At 40.6% G+C, this 24414-nt stretch overlaps 1 protein-coding gene across 1 annotated transcript in view; it reads right to left on the reverse strand.

The window, feature by feature from the left end:
* TXNDC8 (thioredoxin domain containing 8 (spermatozoa)) overlaps window positions 1-11843 on the reverse strand; it is a 32408-nt gene extending 20565 nt beyond the window's left edge. The window contains exons 1-3 of the mRNA XM_010843559.1: window positions 11752-11843; window positions 8362-8466; window positions 1203-1262 (exon numbers count right to left, since the gene is read on the reverse strand). Of these exons, the coding sequence (XP_010841861.1) occupies window positions 1203-1262; window positions 8362-8466; window positions 11752-11775 (189 nt within the window). The 5' untranslated portion in view covers window positions 11776-11843. The remainder of the gene's footprint in view (window positions 1-1202; window positions 1263-8361; window positions 8467-11751) is intronic.
* Window positions 11844-24414: the final 12571 nt, after the last annotated feature.

The following is a 24414-nucleotide window of genomic DNA, read 5'->3' on the forward strand; positions in this document are numbered from 1 at the left end:
TTAAAAGATGCTTCGTCCTTGGAATGAAAGCTATGACAAACCTAGACAGCATATTAAAAAGAGAAGCATCACTTTACTGACAAAGGCCTGGGCCTCCCGGGTAGCTCAGCTTGTAAAGAATCCTCCTGCAATGCAGGAGACCCTGGTTCGATTCCTGGGTCAGGAACTTTCCCCTAGAGAACTGATAGGCTACCCACTCCAGTATTCTTGGGCTTCCCTGGTGGATCAGATGGTAGAGAATCTGCCTGTAGTGTGGGAGATGTGGGTTCAATCCCTGGCTTGGAAAGATTGCCTGGAGGAGGGCATGGCAACGCACTCCAGCATTCTTGCCTAGAGAATCTCTATGGACAGAGGAGCCTAGTAGGCTACAGTCTGTGGAGCCGCAAAGAGTCAGACATGACTGAGCAACTAGCCACACATGGTTATTCCAATCGTCATATACAGATGTGAGAGCTGGACCATAAAGAAGGCTAAACACTGAAGAATGGACACTTTCAAACTGTGGTGCTGGAGAAGACTCTTGAGAGTCTCTTGCATAGCAGGGAGATCAAACTAGTCAATCCTAAAAGAAGTCAACCCTTTTAGTATTCATCGGAAAGGCTGATGCTGAAGCTTGAATACTTTGGCCACCTAATGCAAAGAGCGGATTCAGTGGAAAATACCCTGATGCTCAGAAAGATTGAAGGCAAAAGGAGAAGAGGGCAGCAGAGCATGAGATGGTTAGATAGCATCACCAACTTAATGGACATGAATTTGAGCAAACTCCAGGAGATAGTGAAGGATAGAGGAGCCTGGTGTGCTGCAGTCCATGGGGTCACAAAGAGTCAGACACAGCTTAGCAACTGAAGAACAACAACAGGGGTGAAAATCATTTTTCACTTTGAGCCCAACCCTAACCAACTGGTATTGTCTGTCTAGAGCAACTCTGTTGGGTAGGACTGTGGGGCAGAGTCAAGAGAAATTGATGAAAAACACTGGACTGATCAGTGAATTCTACCATAGTGTGTGTGCAGTGAATTCTACCTGCTGTGTGCAGGAGAGCCACATATTTATTGTCTTTTAAAGAATACAAAACATACAAGAACCTTATGAAGGCATTTACTGCTTCATTACACTTTAAACTGCTTGTATAATCACTGAGACAGCATTTCAACATCACACTGGATTTTATGAATCTACAAGGAGGGATTTAAGATTCTTACCCGAGCATTGTCCACATCCACATTAGCAAACATGACGCTTCGGTATTGCACAGACATTGCCTTCAAAAGAATAAAAATTTCCCATTAGCTTAATGTTAAGATTAAATCACACACTAGCAGTGTATTTTAGCAAGAGCAAGAACCAAATAAAAGAGCTGAGAAAAGAGAGCTAAGCATCATCCTGGCACTACTGCCTAGAATCTTAAGGACAGAAGTCAAGGGCTGGGTGTTGCCAAAGTCAAGCAAAGATCAATGGCAGAACCAGAGTCTAAAGTCTGTGTTATGTATCAAAACTAGATTTCCCAGAATACTCTGCCAGTTGTCTTCCTGTTAGGTTCTGCCAATGGGAAGCATTTGCAGGAAAATGGAAAATGGGAATAGGGAAAAACAACTCTTCTCTGCTTCTGTTCCAGACGTTCTGGAAGCATCTTTGACAGTGGTGGAGATAATGGTGGTGGTATAATGGGCGTACGGTAATGGATGCAGAAGCAGCCTGTAAATGTCAGCTCCTGGGATATTCTTTTTTTCCAGACAGCTGTGCTTATTCTGTAAAGGTACTTAATGGGATATTGATTTGTTTGCATTACATCCTATCTCAAGCATTCCCATCGAGCTGTTTCAAATGAAACCTCTCTTCCACGGTGGTGTGAGGTCTCCGGAGCATGACCAAGTGGAGGTAACAGCAGACAGAGCTGTCACTGGGGGCTGCACCCACGGACAGGCAGGAAGCAGCATGACATGAACTGATTAGGTGGACGGTAGGTGCAGAGCTCTGTTGAAGGGATTCTCTCCAGTTGTATGTCCATAGAATGTGCCCTAAGTGGGAGTTCTTTCTTCAGTGGTTCATCAAGATGGGGAAATTAGGGGGAAATTCTTGGATGATAAACATGAAGGCCTTTGGCATTTTAGAGTACTTTTCAGATTAAAAAATAGACGCTGATTTTGATTGGCAGCATCTCCATGCCTGGCAGGAAGATGGTGATGCCCAGGAACTCTGGGGAAACTGACTTGTGCTTTTCAAGTTTAAGATATGTGGATGTTCCCTGGTAGCAGTCAGGTAGGGAAATGGATTGGACAGATATGGACATCTGATTCCAGAGTCAGGTTCTATTGATGAAGTTTTCAGAGTTTCCCAAGTCTGACAGGAAATAGATAGGGTTGTCATTTTTGTACTGAGTAGTAGCCAGAAGACCTGGTACAGATGTGGGTTTCTTGCTAGACTGACTGGTGTCCCTTATGAACACTTCCTTCCCTCTCTATGCCATACCATCCACAACAGACCATCCTCTGTCCTCAACAAAAACTCCTCCTTCTGCTCTATTCTTCCTCCCATACAATCTGTTACCATCTAGTCACCTATTCTGTTGATCTTCACTCTAAACTGTCTCCTGAATTTGATCTTTCCTTTTTCTCCCCAAACCACCACCCTAGTTCTGATAAATCCATCACTGACATTGTTGTTAAACTTGGGTTACCTACCTCAGCCTTTCTAGCCCATTCTTATACAAACTGCCAAATGTATTTCCCCCCAATTCACAGCTGATCATTGCAAAACCCTTAACATTCTTTATGACTCTGCTGCTGCTGCTAAATCGCTTCAGTGGTGTCCGACTCTGTGCGACCCCATAGACGACAGCCCACCAGGCTCTGCCGTCCCTGAGATTCTCCAGGCAAGAATACTGGAGTGGGTTGCCATTTCCTTCTCCAATGCATGAAAGTGGAAAGTGAAAGTGCAGTTGCTCAGTCGGGTCTGACTCTTTGTGACCCCATGGGCTGCAGCCCGCCAGGCTCCTCCGTCCGTGGGATTTGCCAGGCGAGAGTACTGGAGTGGTGCGCCATTGGCTTCTTTGTTATGACTCTACAGCAGCTCATTAAGCTATAACACAAGGGTCTTTCCCCTCTGGGCTCAGCTTTCTTTCAAGGCTCATGGGTTGCCACTTCCACTGTATAAACTGAAAACGAGCCTCACAGAGTACATGCCTTCTCATGATCAAACCATACAATTTCTCAACAAATTTATAATCTCCCTTTTCTCAAAAATGCTCTGTTTGGGGATCTATGCCTGGTGATTCTCTTAGCCCAGAGTCAGCAATCTTTACCCTATACACCAAATCCAGGACTCCATATGGTCTCATGAACAAAATTTTAGTGGAACACGTTTGCCCACTCATTTGCATATTGCCATTGCCTGCTTTTGTGCTACAACACCAAAGCTGAGTATATATACTATAGACCATACAGCCCATAAACCTGAAAATATTGACTGTCTTTAACCTCTACAGACAAGGTTGCTGGCCCTTGCTTTCAGTCCTCAAGGCCCAGATCAAATGGGACCATGGAATTCACTTAAGACTTAAAAGCTTTAAATCACTTCTTAAAAACCACTTTCGGTTATGATTTACTTTTTCTTATTACCAGACATCCTTTAGTAGAGACTCTGGGTGGTCAACTTTCAGTTTTTGTGTATTTGAAAATATCTTGGATTCTTCCCCACCTAGAGTAACGGTGTTGTCAGCTCACTTCCATTCCACCTTCCTGCAGAGCCTGGAAAAGGGAAAAGGGAAAGATTCCTCGGATTCCCTTGCAGCTAGAGTTCTGGATGCAAACTGGTTTCACCAATGAGACTCATGCAGGTAAGACTGGGAAGGCAGAAGTGAGACGGAGCTACTTTCTTTTTGTCTTTGGATGTTCCTGCTGGAGAGCAAGATCATGCTACCTCCATGCTGCTGGATCTAAAGGATCCAGTGCCCCAGCACCAGCTTCCAGATTCTGGTTCTGACTCCCCAACTGCTATTGTTGTTGTTTTCTCCCAGTAGTGGCCTCTCATCTCCTCTCATATCTCATTATGACAAAGTTAGGATCCCCTCAAATGGGTCTGTGGTGCTCTTGAGTCATTCTTGGGGTTCCAGTCTGGAGCCCATTCATCCAGCCTTATAATGATTTTATGAGCATTTAATTCCTTGTATTAAAGTTTTTTTCTATCTAATTTGGTTCCTGTTTCCAGTTTTTGAGCTCTGACTGATACAGTACCCTAGAGTAATAAAAGCCTTTTCTCCAAATCCATTAGGTACTGTGGGTTTTAAAAAAATGACACAGAATACATAAATACATTCTCTTGTAAAAGTTCAAACATCACAAGAAAAATAAAGCAAAATATGAAATTTCCCTATTCTCAACCCTACTCCAATTTTCACTCCCTTTCACAGAAAAAAAACCATTTGCTATGCATCTTCTGCTCCTCTTTGTCTACATACATACTGATATATACACACACAGATACAGTCTGCATGCTTAGTCGCTCATTCGTGACCCCATGGACTGTAGCCCTCCAGGCTCCTCTGTCCATGGGATTCTCCACGCAAGAATACTGGAGTGGTTTGCTGTGCTCTTCTCCAGGGGATCTTCCCAACCTAGGGATTGAACCCAGGTCTTCCATATTGCAGGCAAATTCTTTACTGTCTGAGCGACCAGGGAGCCCTGGTGTGTATATATATATATGGATATTTATCTCTGCTTTACATAAATGGTACTATATCCATAAATTTTCCTATATTGTTCTCTTTTTACTTAATTCTATGTTGTCTTGGAGAGAATTTCATCATTATGTATGGGTCTACTTGACTCTTTTTATCATCTGAATAGTATTTCAGAGTGTGGATACACCCAAATTAAAAAAAAACAAAACAAAACTAAACTGTGTGTACATTAGTCTGGATTCCAACAGAAAACAGCACATTCAAGTTAGGATAATTTAGGGAAGTTTATCACCAAAGGGCTAACTATAAATAACTGTAAAGTTAAGGATGGGTGTGGAGGAGCTGTGAGAGCCTGGACACAACCCCAGCCATTCTCAGGGCCTAAAGGTATGAAGGGAAGAAGGGGTTACTAAGCCTGAGCCTAAAATGCCTGTTGGGAAATAAAATCTGATCAGCTTTGACTTTGTGGCAGGTAAGGATATTTATACTCCTAAAGCTAAACATTGGAGACCCTTAAGTTTTAAGTGTCTGAATAGAGAGGCCTGCCAGATATTAAAATATGTGCTGTAGATATTCCAATAATTTTAGGCACAAAATAGATGTTGATATGTGAACTGTGAACTTCCAGATGTTCAAGATGGATTTAGAAAAGGCAGAGGAACCAGAGATCAAACTGCCAACATCTGCTGGATCATGGAAAAAGCAAGAGAGTTCCAGCAAAACATCTATTTCTGTTTTATTGACTATGCCAAAGCCTTTGACTGTGTGGATCACAATAAACTGTGGAAAATTCTGAAAGAGATGGGAATACCAGACCACCTGACCTGCCTGCTGAGAAACCTGTATGCAGGTCAGGAAGCAACAGTTAGAACTGGACACGGAACAACAGACTGGTTCCAAATTGGGAAAGGAGTACATCAAGGCTGTACATTGTCACTCTGCTTATTTAACTTATATATATCATGTGAAATACTGGGCTGGATGAAGCACAAGCTGGAATCAAGATTGCCAAGAGAAGTATCAATAACCTCAGATATACAGATGATACCACCCTTATGGCAGAAAGCGAAGAACTAAAGAGCCAGAAAGAGGAGAGTGAAAAAGTTGGCTTAAAACTCAACATTCAGAAAACTAAGATCATGGCAGTTGGTCCCATCACTTCATGGCAAACAGAAGGGGAAACAATGGAAACAGTGGCTGACTTTATTTTTTTGGCTCCAAAATCACTGCAGATGGTGACTGCAGCCATGAAATTAAAAGACACTTGTTACCTGGAAAAAAAGCTATGACCAACCTAGACAGCATAGTAAAAAGCAGAGACATTACTATGTCAACAAAGGTCCATCTAGTCAAGGCTATGGTTTTTCCAGTAGTCATGTATGGATGTGAGAGTTGGAGTAAAAAGAAAGCTGAGCGCCAAAGAATTGATGCTTTCAAACTGTGGTGTTGGAGAAGACTCTTGAGAGTCCCTTGGATTGCAAGAAGATCTAACCAGCCAATCCTAAAGGAAATCAATTCTGAATATTCATTGGAAGGACTGATGTTGAAGCTGAAACTCCAATACTTCAGCCACCTGATGTGAAGAACTGATTCACTGGAAAAGACCCTGATGCTGGAAAGATTGAAGGTGGAGGGAGAAGGGGATGACGGAGGATGAGGTGGTAGGATGGCATCACTGACTCAATGGACATGAGTTTGAGTAAGCTCCAGGATTTGGTGATGGACAGGGAAACCTGGCATGCTGCAGTCCATGGGGTCACAAAGAGTTGGACATGACTGAACTGAACTGATGTCATGTAGCGAATTTCGTTATCTGAATATGTTTCTTTTAAATATCAAAGTTTATGACTGGTTAGAATGAATTCAAGTAGATTTAAGAGTTTAAGTCAAAAAATTGAAATGTTAGAAACCCTGCTGAAAAATAATATATTTTCGGTTGTGTAGAGAAATCTGAACTTTATAACTGAAGTAGGAAATTGCACAAAATGGACCATAAATGTGAAACTTCTGTGCAGAAGGAGAAATGAAAAGAAAATGTCCTGAGTTTCTTTCTGCAGCATGTTGTACACTCCCCCCACCAAATGGTGTAAACACTTAAATGGGGTAACAGAAAAATTAACTAGATGAAACACTGTATGGACATGGAAAGTATAATCTGGAGAGTTGATAAAAATATAAACCAATGTGTAGATGGAAAAAGACCTGAATATAAACATATGATTACAATTAAGTGGAATATTTTACAAAGAAATTTTATAAAGGAGCTCAGATATGAAAGGAATAAGTAAGACATAGGATTTCTTCTGATAATGGGGTTGAAAGATTGGGGGTAGTTTACTCTTTTTTATTATAGTTTAAAAAATACCATGTTCATCTGTAATCTATTCCAATATTTGGAAGTTCTGAACTCTAGAACTTTGGTAAAATGTCATTATTATGAATAATCCATTCCTTTATACAACTGTACTCTTTCGCACATTTTGATGATCCTTGTAGAATTATCCACAAATAAACAGTATTAATCTGGTGTGTGTACTAATGATCTAATTAGATCTCACTAAATTATCTTCAGGTTAAGCAGGACGCTTCCAAAAAAAACTATGATTCCATGCAGAAGATTTTAAGTGTAATCAGGTCCCATTTGTTTATTTTTGTTTTTATTTTCATTACTTTAGAAGATGGATCTAAAAAGATATTGTTGCAATTTATGTCAAAGAGTGTTCTGCCTATATTTTCCTTTATGGTATTTGGTTTTACATTTAGATCTTTAATCCATTTAGATTATTATTTTAATACCATTTTTATATGGTGCTAGTGAATGCTATAATTTCATTCTTTTACATCTAGCTGTCCAGTTTTCTGAGCACCACTTACTGAAGAGACTGTACAGTCTCTTCTCCATTTATAGTCTTGCCTCTTGATAAACTGATCTTCATAAATTGATCATAGGTATGTGGGTTTATTTCTGGCTTTCTATCCTGTCCCATTGATCTACATGTTTGCTTTTGTGCCAGTACCATGCTGTTTTGATTACTGTAGCTTTGTAGTATAGTCTGAAGTCAGGAAGCCTGATTCCTCTAACTCTAATTTTCTTTCTCAAGATTGCTATTTGCTTTGTTTCCATGCAAATTAAAAAAATTTTTTTCTAGCTCTGTGAAGAAAGCCATTGGCAATTTGATGAGGACTGCATTGAGTCTGTAGATTGCCTTGGGTAGTACAATTATTTTAAAACAAACTTATGCTTACTAACAAAGAAAGGAGGGGGAGGGATAAATTAGGAAGTTTGTGTTGGGATTATTTATTGGGATTAACACATACACACTGATATACATAAAACAAATAACCAACAAGGACCAGGGAACTATAGTCAATATTTTATAATAACTTATAAGAAAAAAGAATATGAAAAAAATATCTCTGTCTCTATACCCCTATCTATCCATCTAAGTGAATCACTGTGCCGTATGCTTGAAACTAACACAACACTGTAAATCAACTATCCATCAATAACATTTTAAAGATTAAAATAACAATAGTAATAAGGAAGTGGGCACTAAGTGGGGGAAAAACTATCACCCCATAATGGCTCGTAACTGCCAAACTTCTAAGATTTATTGGGAAAAGTATTCCAGGACTTTAAATTCCTTCTAAAAAACTGTGAAATAGACGCTGATGATACTTACATGAAAAACAGGATAAATCCTTTTGCAAGGCCCACACCATTTTGCTGAGAATTCAATTACCACGAGTTTGTTTCCAGCAGCTTTCAAAAATGCTTTTAATTCATCCTGAGACCAGAACATAAATGAGGAAATGTGTACAGTCACTGAATCTCATATAGTCATGCAAGGCACAAAATGACAGCATAGTTATGGTGCCCACCCCATTGTTCTCCAGGGAACCCAATCTTTCCTAAATGTCCCTGAGGGCATATATATATTTATCTTCCTAAGTATACATGCTGCTGCTGCTGCTGCTGCTAAGTCGCTTCAGTCGAGTCTGACTCTGTGCGACCCCATAGACGGCAGCCCACCAGGCTTCTCTGTCCCTGGGATTCTCCAGGCAAGAACACTGGAGTGGGTTGCCATTTCCTTCTCCAATGCATGAAAGTGAAAAATGAAAGTGAAGTCGCTCAGTCGTGTCCAACTCTAGTGACCCCATGGACTGCAGCCCACCAGGCTCCTCTGTCCATGGGATTTTCTAGCCAAAAGTACTAGAGTGGGGTGCCAAAGACTTTCAGTTCAGTTCAGTTCAGTCACTCAGTCGTGTCCAACTCTTTGCAACCCCACAAAAACTTTAGGATTCTATTTACCAGATGGATTGGTAATGATGGTTGATAATGGCTGGATACCTCTGGCAAGAGACTGAGACTGGTCAATGAGAGATGAGGGGTAGAGGGTGAGGATGAATGGGTGTTCAAGGTGGATACCTACATATAATTTTTTAAAACAAGGACCTAAACATGCATTAACAGAGAAATCTAAACAGAAGCTAATTCAGCACCTTTAATCATTTTTTGTTTTTGTTTGTTTTTTTTTGGGGGGGAGGCTGATCATTATTAAAGCTATAGTTAAAACCATACATTTAAGGATAAGACATGCTTCTTGCTGAATGTCTTAAGTGAATTTTCTATCAGCTATCTGTATCATCTAAATAAAGTAAGACTTCCCTTCTGGGACCTCATGTCATGGTATCTATGCTTGACTGCTTTGTGAACAATGTCCTACAGTACTTATTTCATTCACGACTTTCCAACAAGTCCCCCACAGAGCCCAGTCCTGATTCACTTCAGTGCCTTCATGGCCCCTAAGTGGCACATGGTAAGTACTCAGGGAGCATTTAGTTGACTAGATGAATAATCTGCTAATACACAGTGTTCTGTTAAGGATTTATTTTTCCTTTTCTCACTGGAATTGCAATAATAGTACCTAATTTACTCTGTGGCTGGTATTCTCTTCCTTAATCTTTACAACCACCCTATGCAGTATTATCATTATTATCCCCATTTCACAGATGAATAAAATAACATTTTTAAACTTTCTCAAGGTCAACCAGCTGGTGAGTGTCATAGTTGGGGTTACTAACCTTACTAGTTTGACTCCAAGGTCCATTTCCTTAACCACTATAGAAAATTGCCTCCTGAGTTCTTTATGGTAATGGAGCTTACTCTCTCTCTCTCTCTCTAGCCCAAATGCCATCATTCACTCATCCCTGGACCACTAATTAAGATGGAGGGCTGGGATCAGTAATTGAGTTAAGTCAATTGGGGCCTATCACTGGAAATAGGGATGGGATTTATTCCATACAGATGGAATACACTCTATAACAGGGGAGTCCTGACAATTACACTGTCATTTGACTTCCTTTCAGGAGGTGAAACTGATAACTCAAAGAAGACACATTCTTCCTTTAATAATATGCCTCCAAGAGAGGAGTGATTAACTTTTCAGAGAGCCACGCCACCTCCACTTCTCACTTGCTTCTGAAGTTGTAAGTTAGATGTCATCTTCAGAAACCCCCAACTCTCCACTTCCCAGTAGTTATTAGGGTATAAACTGACCTAGTTGGTCCCACGAACTTGACTTGGCTAAGTTCTCTGTAGGTAATACTCCATGGTACAGAGTGATCCCACATGTACCAGTTAAGGCCTACTCTGTGCCGGGTACTGGACACACTGCTAGGATGCAGCATGGACAAAAAGACAAAACATTCCACCCCCTCCCTTCATGAAGTCTGCATTTAGGGGAAAGTCAACGGTAACCATCTCTGGGGTCGCAAAGAGTCAGACACGACGGAAGCGACTTAGCAGTAGCAGCAGCAGCAACGGTGAGATAAGTTAAATATATAGTAAATTTGTGATCACTGTTAATAAAGAAAAAAAGTGAAAGCAGCTTAGTTGTGTTCAACTCTTTGCGACCCCATGGACTATACAGTCCATGGAATTCTCCAGGCCAGAATACTGGAGTGGGTAGCCGTTCCCTTCTCCAGGGGATCTTTTCCAACCCAGGGATCAAACCCAGGTCTCCCAGATTGCAAGCGGATTCTTTACCAGCTGAGTTACCAGAGAAGCCCAAAGAAAAAAAGGAGAAGAATAAAATAAAAAGGAAGGATGAGAGTTGGATTACAATTTCAGTCTGGGTGGCCAAGGACCACCTCGATGTAATATTTGAATAAAGGCATAAAGGAAACAGTAGGTCCTCAGAATAGGTACCTAAGAAGGAGATGGAGAGGGCTTCTCTGTGAGATTCCCAGGAAACCAAAAAGAAAAGAAAAGAATGAGTAAAATCATTAGCAAGTATATGCTATATTTAAAACATTTTCTTAAGCCAAAGTTACTTGGCCATACCTTCTTTCAATCTGGTTGGTCTCATATTTGTGATCTTAAACACAAGCATGTTTGGGAAAGCGTCAAAAGTCTAAGTCTGAAGGTGTTAGTGGAGGGAAGACCCAGGCCCTACGCCTCCCCCTTCCCTCCAGCTCCTGGTCCCCTGAAATGAGTGGGTATCAGAATGTCTGGATGCTAATGCCTGCTTCACCTCTCTACTCTTTTAAAGGCAATTTTCTTCTTTGTAAATAATTATCCCTGGCCTTTACATGTATTGAGGTCTGTTACAGCGGTACCACTGGACAATGGATGGCAAGTGGCTTTATGAAATACCACCTCAACAATTACTAATGCCCCCTGTCCAGGGGTTCTCTTTCCTAGGATAAGAGAAAAATGTGGACTGTTTTACTTCCAGAAAAATTTCCAGGTACAATCAAAGTAAAATTGGTAGGATCAGATATAGGATGAGATATGTTACAAGCTGGTCTAGATCTAGCTAGAGTAAAAGCAAGAAATGAGAAGCAGGAAGGGGCAAAACTCTTTTTGATCAACTTTGCTCTTGGCTATTCTCCACAGAATGCCATCCCTCAAGAAACAGCATGAAGAAAAAGCATTAAAAAAAACAAACTCTTCTCGCCTCGGAGCAACAAAGATGTACTGCGTGGAGGAAATATTACTTAGAGCTAATCAAATCTGCTCTCAAGATGGTCTCTTTTGAAATACTTCTTGAAGCCAAATGAATACTTGCCATGTCTCTAATATTCTGCACCATGATTTACACCTGGGAATTGCTGACAAAGCTCTCCTGTTGGTTCAGTTGGCAGACTGTAGCTGTCTCTTACCAATTATAGCATCCTGGCCGGAGTATAAGGGTACCTTCTCTATGACATCACTGAACATGACATCTTAGAACCTAGAACTTTGGAAGACATGGAGCTAATTTCATTTGTATGCCATGACTACTTGGTCAGTATGTGGTCAGTGAGAATCTGACAACTGCTGGCCTTGTGTGCAGAATCAATAATGTGTCTGTCTCTTTTTAATCTCCTACCACCTATTTCTATGCACCTCCTTCCCTCCCCCAGTCCTGGCAACCACCAAATGAGAAACAAGCAAGGTATTCATGTATTAAATAGATGAAAGTTATTTTCATTTAGGATTCTGAAGGAATTATTTTGCAGTTGAGAAAGATACTAAAGCCTTAATTCTAAAATAGTGCTTCTTGTAAATTTGGTCTTTTGAGTCCCAGATTCCCTAAACTTTGTTATTTTGCCTTAATTATTTAGGAGGTAGTGAAATTTCACTCTTATGGACTGACTGCACCAGGGGTTGGCATACTTTTCCTGTCAAGAACCAGATAATATTGGGGGCTTTATGGACAACATGCAGTTGTTGGTTCATATTCTTTGTTTTCACAATCTTTTAAAATGTAATTTTTCTTCTTATTTTTTTTAATATAAACTTATTTATTTTAATTGGAGGCTAATTACTTTACAATATTGTATTGGTTTTGCTATACATCAACATGAATCCGCCACGGGTATACATGTGTTCCCCATCCTGAACCCCTCTCCCACCTCCCTCCCTGTACCATCCCTCTGGGTCATCCCAGTGCACCAGCCCCAAGCATCCTGTATCATGCATCGAACCTGGACTGGCGATTCATTTCATATATAATATGATACATTTTAACTGCTGGGCTTTATAAAAACAGCAGCAACTCCTTAAACCTTCTTCAGAGCAACAGCAACCACCACTGCTAGCTGAAATACCAGCAAAATTATTCTTTCTAGCTTTTCCATTCCTCCATTCAGGCCTCTCAGGAATGAATTATCCGCCTTTCTTCTGTGTGTGTATGCTAGATGGTAAACTATGAATATTTCTTGTATAGCTTCAGCCAAATTGTTTTTTGTAGCAGATATTTGTCAGTTGCTTTCTAGTACCCATTTCTTCCTCTTTCTACCAAAAATACCCTGATTTTCTGTGGGCAAATTTATCCCTCCCCCATTTTATTGCAGCTATGCAGTTTATATGGGATTACTCTAACCCTAAATCCAGGGTTCAACCCTGATGATTTTTTATTTTTTGGCCACACCACGTGGCTGGGAGATCTTAGTTCCCTGGCCATGGATCAAACTCATGCCCCTGCAATGGAAGCATGGATCTCTAACCACTGGGAAACCAGGGAACTCCCTTGACCTAATGATCTTAATCCAACCAACAATCCTATATTTAGACCAAGGGTTACCCAAGAGAAGATAAGAAAACAAGAGAAAGCAATTCCTAGCGGTTGTGACAGTTACTGAAATTTCCTCTTTATCCAGATATAAACAAGATGCTGATTGGCAGTTACCATAAAACATGCAGGAACCCAGTCTTTGTGTAATACCAATGTTTCAGATCTTCCCTGTAGCTCAGATGGTAAAGAATCTGCTTGCAATGTATGAGGCCTGGGTTTGATTCCTGGGTCGGGAAGACCCTCTGGAGAAGGGAATGGCTACCCACTCCAGTATTCTGGCCTGGAGAATCCCATGGACAGAGGAGCCTGGTGGTCTATAGTCCGTGCAGTCACAAAGAGTTGGACATGACTGAGTAACTAACACTACTACTACTGTTTCAGAGAGCAGAGAGGAAACCTGGGTTTTTGGTTTTTCGGTCCCCAGGATGAAATACTGCCAGAAGTTCAATCAAAGCCTGGAATTTTTGTTTCCATAGACAGCAAATCCCTTTATAGTTTAAACTAAATTAAGTTGGAATTTCAAATAATTACGAAATCAGATTGATTATATTCTTTGCAGCCAAAGATGGAGAAGCTCTATACAGTCAGCAAAAACAAGACCAGGAACTGACTGTGGCTCGACCATGAACTCCTTATTGCCAAATTCAGACTTAAATTGAAGAAAGTAGGGAAAACCACTAGACCATTCAGGTATGACCTAAATTAAATCCCTTATGATTATACAGTGGAAGTGAGAAATAGATTTAAGGGACTAGATCTGATAAATAGAGTGCCTGATGAACTATGGACAGAGGTTCGTGACATTGTACAGGAGACAGGGATCAAGACCATTCCCATAGAAAAGAAATGCAAAAAAAGCAAAATGGCTGTCTGGGGAGGCCTTACAAATAGCTGTGAAAAGAAGAGAAGCGAAAAGCAAAGGAGAAAAGGAAAGATATAAACATCTGAATGTACAGTTCCAAAGAATAGCAAGAAGAGATAAGAAAGCCTTCTTCAGCGATCAATGCAAAGAAATAGAGGAAAACAACAGAATGGGAAAGACTAGGGATCTCTTCAAGAAAATCAGAGATACCAAAGGAACATTTCATGCAAAGATGAGCTCGATAAAGGACAGAAATGGTATGGACCTAACAGAAGCAGAAGATATTAAGAAGAAATGGCAAGAATACACAGAAGAACTGTACAAAAAAGATCTTCACGACCCAGATAATCACGACGGTGTGATCACTGACATAGAGCCAGATATCCTGGAATGTGAAGTCAAGTGGGCCTTAGAAAGCATCACTACAAACAAAGCTAGTGGAGGTGATGGAATTCCAGTTGAGCTATTCCAAATCCTGAAAGATGATGCTGTGAAAGTGCTGCACTCAATATGCCAGCAAATTTGGAAAACTCAGCAGTGGCCACAGGACTGGAAAAGGTCAGTTTTCATTCCAATCCCAAAGAAAGGCAATGCCAAAGAATGCTCAAACTACCGCACAATTGCACTCATCTCACACACTAGTAAAATAATGCTCAAAATTCTCCAAGCCAGGCTTCAGCAATATGGGAACCATGAACTTCCAGATGTTCAAGCTGGTTTTAGAAAAGGCAGAGGAACCAGAGATCAAATTGCCAACATCCGCTGGATCATAGAAAAAACAAGAGAGTTCCAGAAAAACATCTATTTCTGCTTTGTTAACTATGCCAAAGCCTTTGACTGTGTGGATCACAATAAACTGTGGACAATTCTGAAAGAGATGGGAATACCAGACCACCTGACCTGCCTCTTGAGAAACCTGTATGCAGGTCAGGAAGCAACAGTTAGAACTGGACATGGAACAACAGACTGGTTCCAAATAGGAAAAGGAGTTCGTCAAGGCTGTATATTGTCACCCTGCTTATTTAACTTATATGCAGAGTACATCATGAGAAATGCTGGACTGGAAGAAACACAAGCTGGAATCAAGATTGCCGGGAGAAATATCAATAACCTCAGATATGCAGATGACACCACCCTTATGGCAGAAAGTGAAGAGGAACTCAAAAGCCTCTTGATGAAAGTGAAAGAGGAGAGTGAAAAAGTTGGCTTAAAGCTCAACATTCAGAAAATGAAGATCATGGCATCCGGTCCCATCACTTCATGGGAAATAGATGGGGAAACAGTGGAAACAGTGTCAGACTTTATTTTTCTGGGCTCCAAAATCACTGCAGCCATGAAGTTAAAAGATGCTTACTCCTTGGAAGGAAAGTTATGACCAACCTAGATAGCATTTTCAAAAGCAGAGACATTACTTTGCCAACAAAGGTTTATCTAGTCAAGGCTATGGTTTTTCCTGTGGTCATGTATGGATGTGAGAGTTGGACTGTGAAGAAGGCTGAGCACCGAAGAATGATGCTTTTGAACCATGGTGTTAGAGAAGACTCTTGAGAGTCCCTTGGACTGCAAGGAGATCCAACCAGTCCATTCTGAAGGAGATCAGCCCTGGGATTTCTTTGGAAGGAATGATGCTAAAGCTGAAACTCCAGTACTTTGGCCACCTCATGAGAAGAGCTAACTCATTGGAAAAGACTCTGATGCTGGGAGGGATTGGGGGCAGGAGGAGAAGGGGCCAACAGAGGATGAGATGGCTGGATGGCATCACTGACTCGATGGACGTGAGTCTCAGTGAACTCCGGGAGTTGGTGATGGACAGGGAGGCCTGGCGTGCTGCGATTCATGGGGTCGCAAAGAGTCGGACACGACTGAGCGACTGATCTGATCTGATCTGAACCACTCAGATACGGTATTATAGAAATTTCTCCATTTGGGTCAAACTGCAAGAACTGTGACTCAACATTGCCACTGCTGTTTAAAAAATCTCTCATTCAAGATATACAACAGTAGAGCAAAATCTAACTTTAGAACTGAGGAATCTAATTTCTGTCCTGCAATATGTCCAGACTCAAAATATTCATTGCCACTCTGAAATAACTATTTACCAACTGGCATTCCAGTCATCTAAGTTTCTTTCTGAGCTTCCCTAACTGCTTAATATTTATCAAGGGAGAAGGTGGAAGGAAAACAAGCTTTAGACTCAGACAAATGTTATTTTTCCACTTTGCAATACATGAGAGGCACCAGACTTGGATGAAACAACTTGGTTTCAAATCTGAGTGCTGCTACTTTGAGCTCTTGAGCAAATGATAGCTTATCTAAGCTTCTATTTCTTTATCTGCAAAATGGAGTTAGTGAGTACCTCCTAGGGATATGATGATAATTAACAGATATAAAGAAGTATATTTAAAATGATTATTTCTTTATATCTTTATAATTATATATGCTTTTATAATTATACAAGATAATTAACAGATATAAACAGATATGAAAAAGAGCTCCTATCTCAAGTCAGCAAAGGCATGTATCACTCTGGCCTTCCAAGTTTCTACTTCAGAAAGGGTTTTCTTACCTCTTAGTGGACAAAAGGCAAACTGCAAGTCAGTATGCTCCCTTCTGAGCTGGCAGATCTCTGAAAAGGAGAAGCAACGTGGGTTGTAAATTAATGTCCACAAGCCCCTGATGGCCCACTGTTGGTCATATCATAGGGTTGACCAACATTTACAAACTGGAATACTTTAGGAATAAACAAAGCCTCTTACTCATCTTGCAAGGAGTCCTAAGATCTGGCAACCCTGGGCCTCGACTGTCAAACGAAGAGCAGTGGTTGCCCTGCTAGAAGGAGCATGCTCTTTCCAGCTGGGTCCTGTCCTCATCATCTTCCATTGTTCCACGAACCCAAGGTGGAGTAGAAAGATGTCATTTTTGTTGAGGGGTGCAGCTATTTGTCTTCTACCATGACAATAGGTAGTTGAAGTATTTCTAATGTCCCTGTCCAGTATCTGCTGTATTCTTTTCGTTGTTGTTGTTCTGGGGGTGGTTTGCTTATTAATATTACTTGCCTGGCTTCTATTGGCATTTGAGTTTGAGCCTGCTGATTTTGATGCTTTTAGCATCACAGCCCAGAATTTTATTCATGGTTATCCACTGAAGATCCTGCCATTATCTCTCCTTCTTTTTTTCCTTTTTTATTCAAGAAGAAAAGATAGATATTGGTACATATTGAACATCTTCCAAGCCCCCTGTTGAGAAACGCTGTTTCAAAGTATGGACTCTGTTCTTGGCATCACTTTGTTATTTTACAAATACTCTCCTAGTTAAGGTGATTGTGTCCACTCTACAGATGAGATCATCAAGGTGCAGCAGCAAGCTTAGATAACTTATTTTAGCCAGAATTAATTTTGAATTCAAGTCTCGGTTACCTGTCAGACAGGGAGGAACATAAGGTCAGCTGACGAATCTGCAGGTCTCTTAGTGAGCTAGTTAGTACTGGATGAACTGAATGCAGTGAATTTCTTTTTTTCCCCACAACAATAAGGTATCTACCATCTCCACTATCCTTTTCCTTATGGAATTAGCTCTTCTTGAACTTCCTTCCACTGCACTTGGATAGGAGATGGCACAGATGTAACTCTTAGGCACAGCTACTAAACCAACAAACTCCTGCCATGTCCCTGGGTTCCCAGAAGTGGAGCAAGATTGGGCTAGGACTTCTGCCTTTTGGAATTAGGGCTTGCAGATTTTTCCATATAATTTGCAGCAAAGCAGCTTGCCCAGCCCAAGGGCAGGGAGAGTAGGAGCTGACGGATCTCAGAAGTCTGTTTATATCCAACTGGAATTAAGCACTATTATAAGGTCCAGGAAATGAATGATCAAGTTCATAAAAACACATCTTTTTTATGTTTTGCAGAAAAAGTACTTAGTTGGTAAGAAGTACAAGTTTCTAATCCTGGATAAAAGCTCTCAGTCAAGCACTTTCTGGAAAAGGGCGCTCTAGCTTTGCCTTTTGTACTTGACTGTCTTCTTTGTTTCCCCAACACACACTCACATGTATTTTCCTAGACCCATGTCTGACCTCATTGTTGGAATCATGAAGCTCCAAAACAGTCTGGGTGGAGTCTCTTTCTGAGTACCTGGGGTTGCATTAAAATTAAAAAAAAAAATTATCCAGGGATGGAATCCTAAGCATTGGTTGAGAATTTAAAATCTTAAAAATATTAACAAGAAAAAAAAAAACAGAGTGGGAAGAAAAGTAAAGAGAGAAAGAAAGAAAAGAAAGTCAGTGAGAGGAAAAGGGAGCAAAGAAGAGCAAAAGAGGGCCAAGAGAAAATAATTTTTAAAAGGATAACTAAAAAATAAGAATAAAGAGATAAATCATTGATATACATGACTTGCAATCCACCTCAGAACTTACAGAGACATGCCAACATGTGAAGGACTATTTAGTATTAATATAAGATTCAGATCATGGTTAGTTTTATCCTAAGGAAAAAAAGATCACATTCTCTCTTACCAAACACTCCAGTGGGTGATACCTTCTTTGAGTTGATTTTGGTTTTAGTTGAGTGGTGAGGAGAAGTTCAAGGATACGTTTGCAAGCAAGAGTGACTTCTTTTTTTTGCCTGGGCTCAATCCCTAGGTTGGGAAGATCCCCTGGAGGAGGAAATGGCAACCTGCTCCAGTATTCTTGCCTGGGAAATCCCATGGAGAGAGGAGCATGGTGGGCTTACAGTACATGAGGTCACAGAAAAGTCAGACACAACTTAGCGACTAAACAACAACATGAGAGGAAGAAGGGGTTGTTCTGAAGGGCTCTGCAACCAAGGCCTAGAATTAAAGCCATTTTAGGGTCTTACTCTCCAGGATGCTCTCAGACTAACAGTATTAGCATCACCCGTGAATTTGTCATTAAAGAAGAAAAGAATGAAAGAAGCTGCAGGAACTACAAAGAGTAATACATGAAAGAAGGATGGGAAGGGAATTGTGTACAGAAAGGATAAAGGATTTGTAAGGGAGGACTTTCATTATGTGGATGAGAAGTATGAATTCTCTTTAGAAGACCTTGCTATTCAAGGTCATACAGACAGTGGCATCATCACCTGGGATGCTTAAAGGAAAAGCAGAATGTCAAGCTCCATCCCTGATGTTCCGAATAAGATCTGGATTACAAGATTCCCCAGGTGGTTCTTATGCACATTGGTGTTTGAGAAGCTGCTCTAGAGATCCTTTTCGATCAGGGAGCTGTCTGTGGAACAGAGGACCGGGAGCATCAGCCTCAGGGTTGCCTGGGAATTGTGACAAATGCCAATTCTCAGGCCCCACCCTGGACCTAATGAATCAGAATCTCTGAGGGTAGGGCCCAGATGTGTGGTTTAACTAGCCCTCCAGGTGATTCTGCTGGGTGCTCAAGCTGGCTAGAAGTTCTTTGTAACAAAGGGATTGATTTATATGATCTGGTGTATTGGGCTTTCCAGGTGGCTCAGCTGGTAAAGAGTCTGCCTGCAATGCAGGAGATGCAGATTCAATCCCTGGGTCAGGATCCAGGATCCTCTGGAGATGGGAATGGCAACCCACTGCAGTATTCTTGACTGGAGAAGCCCATGGACAGAGGAGCCTGGAGGGCTACAGATCCTGGGGTCACGAAGAGTCAGATATACCCAAGTGACTAACCATGCATCTGATGTATCATGGTTTGAGCCACCAGGGAAGCCCGATGATGAAGCAGCAGCAATCAAAGTCACACCCTGAGAATTCCCTGCCTATCCAGTGGTTAGGACTTCTATCAGGGTAACTAAAATCCCATAAGCTGTGAGAGGCAGCAAAACAAAGGAAAAGAATGGAAACAAACAAACGAAACTTACACCCTGAGTGCCTTGGCCACTGATCAATCAAAATTTGTATCAGCTTAGCTGGTGCCTGGCCAAGTATTAACCCGTTGGTTAATACTGGATTGTATTAACCAAGTTGCTGGATTGTAGGGAGATCCAGGTGTCCTAGGGGAGGGACTGGGGCAACCTCAATGAAGTGGGACATGAGGGCAGAGGCTGCTTATTAGCCTACACATTCCAATAGTTTAACAACTGGTTCAGCTAGCCATTCCTGCACCTATCAACTAAGGATCAGCCTCGTGATATTGATGAAAAATGCAACAACTGCTCTTTCCAGATATCCAGGGCAATTGTAACATTCAGAAGTTGTTATTTACCAAGAGGAATATTTGCTTGGAGCTTTCACATTGAGAAAGGAATAAAACCTTCTGTGATCCCTTAACTGTGTTGTGCTTAATGGCTCAGATGTGTCCAACTCTTTGTGACCCAATGGACCGTAGCCTCCCGGCTCCACTGTCCATGGAGATTCTCCAGGCAAGGATACTGGAGTGGGTTGCCATGCCGTCCTTCAGGGGATCTTCCCAACCCAGGAATCAAACCCCGGTCTCCAGCACTGCAGGCAGATTCTTTACCATCTGAGTCACCAGGGAAGCCTGATCCCTTTACTAGAAGTAAGCAAAACTCTGCTAGGTCCCTAGGCTGAGGGCTAGTCTATGGGACAGAGCAGGAAGGAGCTGTGTTACTTGAGAGGCACTTGGTACTGGCTCAAGATTATGGGGCCAGAGTCACAATGGCGGGTAGTGTGAATAGTACAGAGCTCAGATAGTGGGGAGAAAAAGAAAGGCAAGAGGCCAAGGACTCACAGAAAGACCAAGACAGAAAATTTTCAAGCATCTCTTAACCCCCCCACAACAAGCCTTCAGGGAAGTGAATGAAATTGTAGGTATCAAAAACTGTGCCAAAGGCAAAGTGTTCACAAAGGTGAGTTGTTTAGCATTAGGGTAATTATTAATATAACCATCACAGGGCAATTTCTGCCAGCTTGGGGCAAACTCGTGCCTCTGACTTTTGTGGGCTGTGGCTGCAGTACATGGGTGTGAGATATGTGATACTGTGGTAAAAGTAAGGGAAAACACGTACATCATTACCCCAAACTCCTTAGATTTGGATCCTAAAAGTCCTTGGATTTTCCTTCAGACATGGAAAGAGCTGGAACACAAGCTGAGGTCAAGGAAATGCCTGTTACTTGGAGTGAGGGAGAAGTTACAAGGGAGTCAGTTTAGAAAACAAACCATCTGCTTGAATCAGCAAACGTTCTGTAAGAAGAAAAGAAAAGTCAGTGTTCTCTTGGATAAACTGAGGCACAGGGGATCGCCAAGGAAAAGAACTGACCAAAACGTTGCCATAGCTTCTTTCCTACTGAAAGATCCCTTTGTTTTCCTTATTTCAGAGAACACTGGAGTCTTCATTTACTTCTCTCATGTCCACAGGTGGCTTACAGTCCTCCCACACTTCCCAAAGCTTCTTGTAAAATCTATAGTTACTTGTTTATTTCTGATTGCTTTTTTATTAAAAAAAAAAAAACATTTCAAAATACTGAGAACAGGAAACTAGAAAAATAATTAATGGAGGTTTTATTTCCAAGATTGTATTACCACCATTGTTTATATTTTGATGTTACGCACACACACGATTTAGTTTAATCAAATCACCACTTTATTACTGTGTGGTTCTGCATTCTGCTCTCTCCCTTAATGTTATGCTAGGGACATTTCCTGATTATCTAATGAACTCAGACTGTATAATTTGCAATTGTTGCATACCATTCTATCATTTGGGTGCATTGTGTGTTTTTTGGTTTGTTTTTTTAAAAAAAATTTACTTTGGAGTATACTTGCTTTACAATGTTGTGCTAGTTTCTGCTGTATCTTAATTGATTTTTTCTTATGGTCTTTACAAATTCACAGTCACAAAGCATCACATAAAACTGTGATGAGTGTCTTTCCAATAAGTAATTGTGAAAACTCTTTATTTTCTGAGAGTAATTTCCTAGGAATGTACTATTTTAAGGAATCTCGATTTGTTATGCAAAACTTCCTTCTTGAGTGCTTGTGCCAGTAAGTAACTTACATCACCATGTCCATGAATTTGCTCATCTCACCATTTTTTAATTATCAGTACTGATTTTTATGACTTTACTTTCTGGTAAATTGATAGATAAGATGTTATTTCATTATAGTTTAAAGTTGTATTTCCTTGATTACTAATGTGGTTGAACATATTTCTATTTTTTATATAAACTTACTCAGTATTTTGGAGAAGGCAATGGCCACCCACTCCAGTACTCTTGCCTGGAAAATGCCATGGACAGAGGAGGTTGGTGGGCTGCAGTCCATGGGGTCGCAAAGAGTCGGACACGGCTGAGCGACTTTACTTTCACTTTTCCCTTTCATGCACTGGAGAAGGAAATGGCAACCCACTCCAGTCTTCTTGCCTAGAGAATCCCAGGGATGGCGGAGCCTGGTGGGCTGCCATCTATGGGGTCGCACAGAGTCGGACACAACTGAAGTGACTTAGCAGCATTCAGTATTTAATTTTTTATTAGGATGTCTGATTTTTAATTTGTGAGAGTCTCTTTATGTTTTAGGTTTTTTGGTAATTAATATTTTTTTTAGGCATAGAAATTAAATTTTTAGTCAAATCTGTCGATCGTGTATTTTGCCATTGCTCCACTGATTGTATACTAGGAAAGATACCCTCTTTTTGTGGTTATTAGTGAATACTCATAATTTTCCTGATAACAAAAATGATGAAAACACTAATTATAAAAACCCATGACAATCATAATACATAAAGGACAAAGGATGTACCCATCCTTCAACGAACAGAATATCACATATATTCCTCCCCCATCGTGTCCATGTACACTTTGCTTTTTAATACTTTCACCATTTCTTTTGCTGCTGAGGAACAGATGAGGATATATTTACATTTTCCTTGATCTGATTTATGGAATGTCCATCTTTCTCCCTTGCTATATGATGTTTCCTATATAACCTATTGGTTATATATATATATTATTGGGATAATATCTGACAGGGCACGTTTAAGCATTTCTATTTTTCTACCACTGCTTTATGTATTTATTCTTGTACCAGACCCACATGTGTTCATCACACATTTAATTAAAATACAAAAACTCGTATTACTTTTCCACTGTAAACTTTTCTTAGATATGAATAAAAGGGTGGGGTAGGGATAGATTAGGAATTTGGGATTAACAGATACACACTGCTACATATGAAACAGATATACAACAAGGACCCAGTGTATAGAACAGGGAACCACATTAAATATCTTATAATAACCTACAATGACAAAGAATCTGAAAAAGAATATATATGTATGTATGTATATATCAATAAATCACTTTGCTGTTCACTTGAAACTAACACAATATTGTAAATCAACTACTGTAAATCAATGAGAAAGAAAAAGAAAAGAAAAAGAGGTCTGGAAAAAAATTTGTGCTGTTAAGTTATATAAAAAAATAGCTCCTTAAAAAAGTAAAAATAGAGCCACCATATGATCCAGCAATCCTACTCCTGGGAATACATATAAAGGAAACTATAATGAAAAATACAGCCACATCAATGTTCTCTGAAGCACTATTTACAATAGCTAAAACACGGAAGTCACTTGAATGTCCACCAACAGAAAAAGGATAAATAGGAATAAGAAAGGCATGGTATATTTCTACAAGGACTATGATTCAGCCATAAAAAAGAATGAAATAATGTCATCTGCAGCAATACCAATGGACCTAGACATTATCATACCAAGTGAAATAAGTCAGAGACAAATATACATTATCACTTATACGTGCAATCTAAAGAAAAATGATACAAATGAACTTATATACAAAACAGAAACAGACCCACAAACATAACAAACTTACCTTTATCAAAGGGGAAAGAGGTGGGGGAGGGATAAATTAGGAGTTTGAGATTAACATAAACATGCTGCTGCTGCTGCTGCTGCTAAGTCGCTTCAGTCGTGTCCAACCCTGTGCGACCCCATAGACGGCAGCCCACCAGGCTCCCCTGTCCCTGGATTCTCCAGGCAAGAACACTGGAGTGGGTTGCCATTTCCTTCTCCAGTGCATGAAAGTGAAAAGTGAAAGTAAAGTCGCTCAGTCGTGTCCGACTCTTTGCCACCCCATGGACTGCAGCCTACCGGGCTCCTCCGTCCATGGGATTTTCCAGGCAAGAGTACTGGAGTGGGGTGCCATCGCCTTCTCCGATAAACATGCTACTACATATAAAGTAGATAACCAACAAGGACCTACTGTAGAACACAGTGAACTATATTCAGTGTCTTGTAATAAAATATAATAGAAAAGAATCTTCAGAAAATATGTATAACTGAATTACTTTGCTGGTAGCTGAAACTTATACAACATTGTAATCAGCTATACTTACATTAAAT

The sequence above is a fragment of the Bison bison genome, unplaced genomic scaffold (genome assembly GCF_000754665.1).
Source record: "Bison bison bison isolate TAMUID 2011002044 unplaced genomic scaffold, Bison_UMD1.0 scf7180017864183, whole genome shotgun sequence".
Taxonomy (NCBI): Eukaryota; Metazoa; Chordata; class Mammalia; order Artiodactyla; family Bovidae; genus Bison; species Bison bison.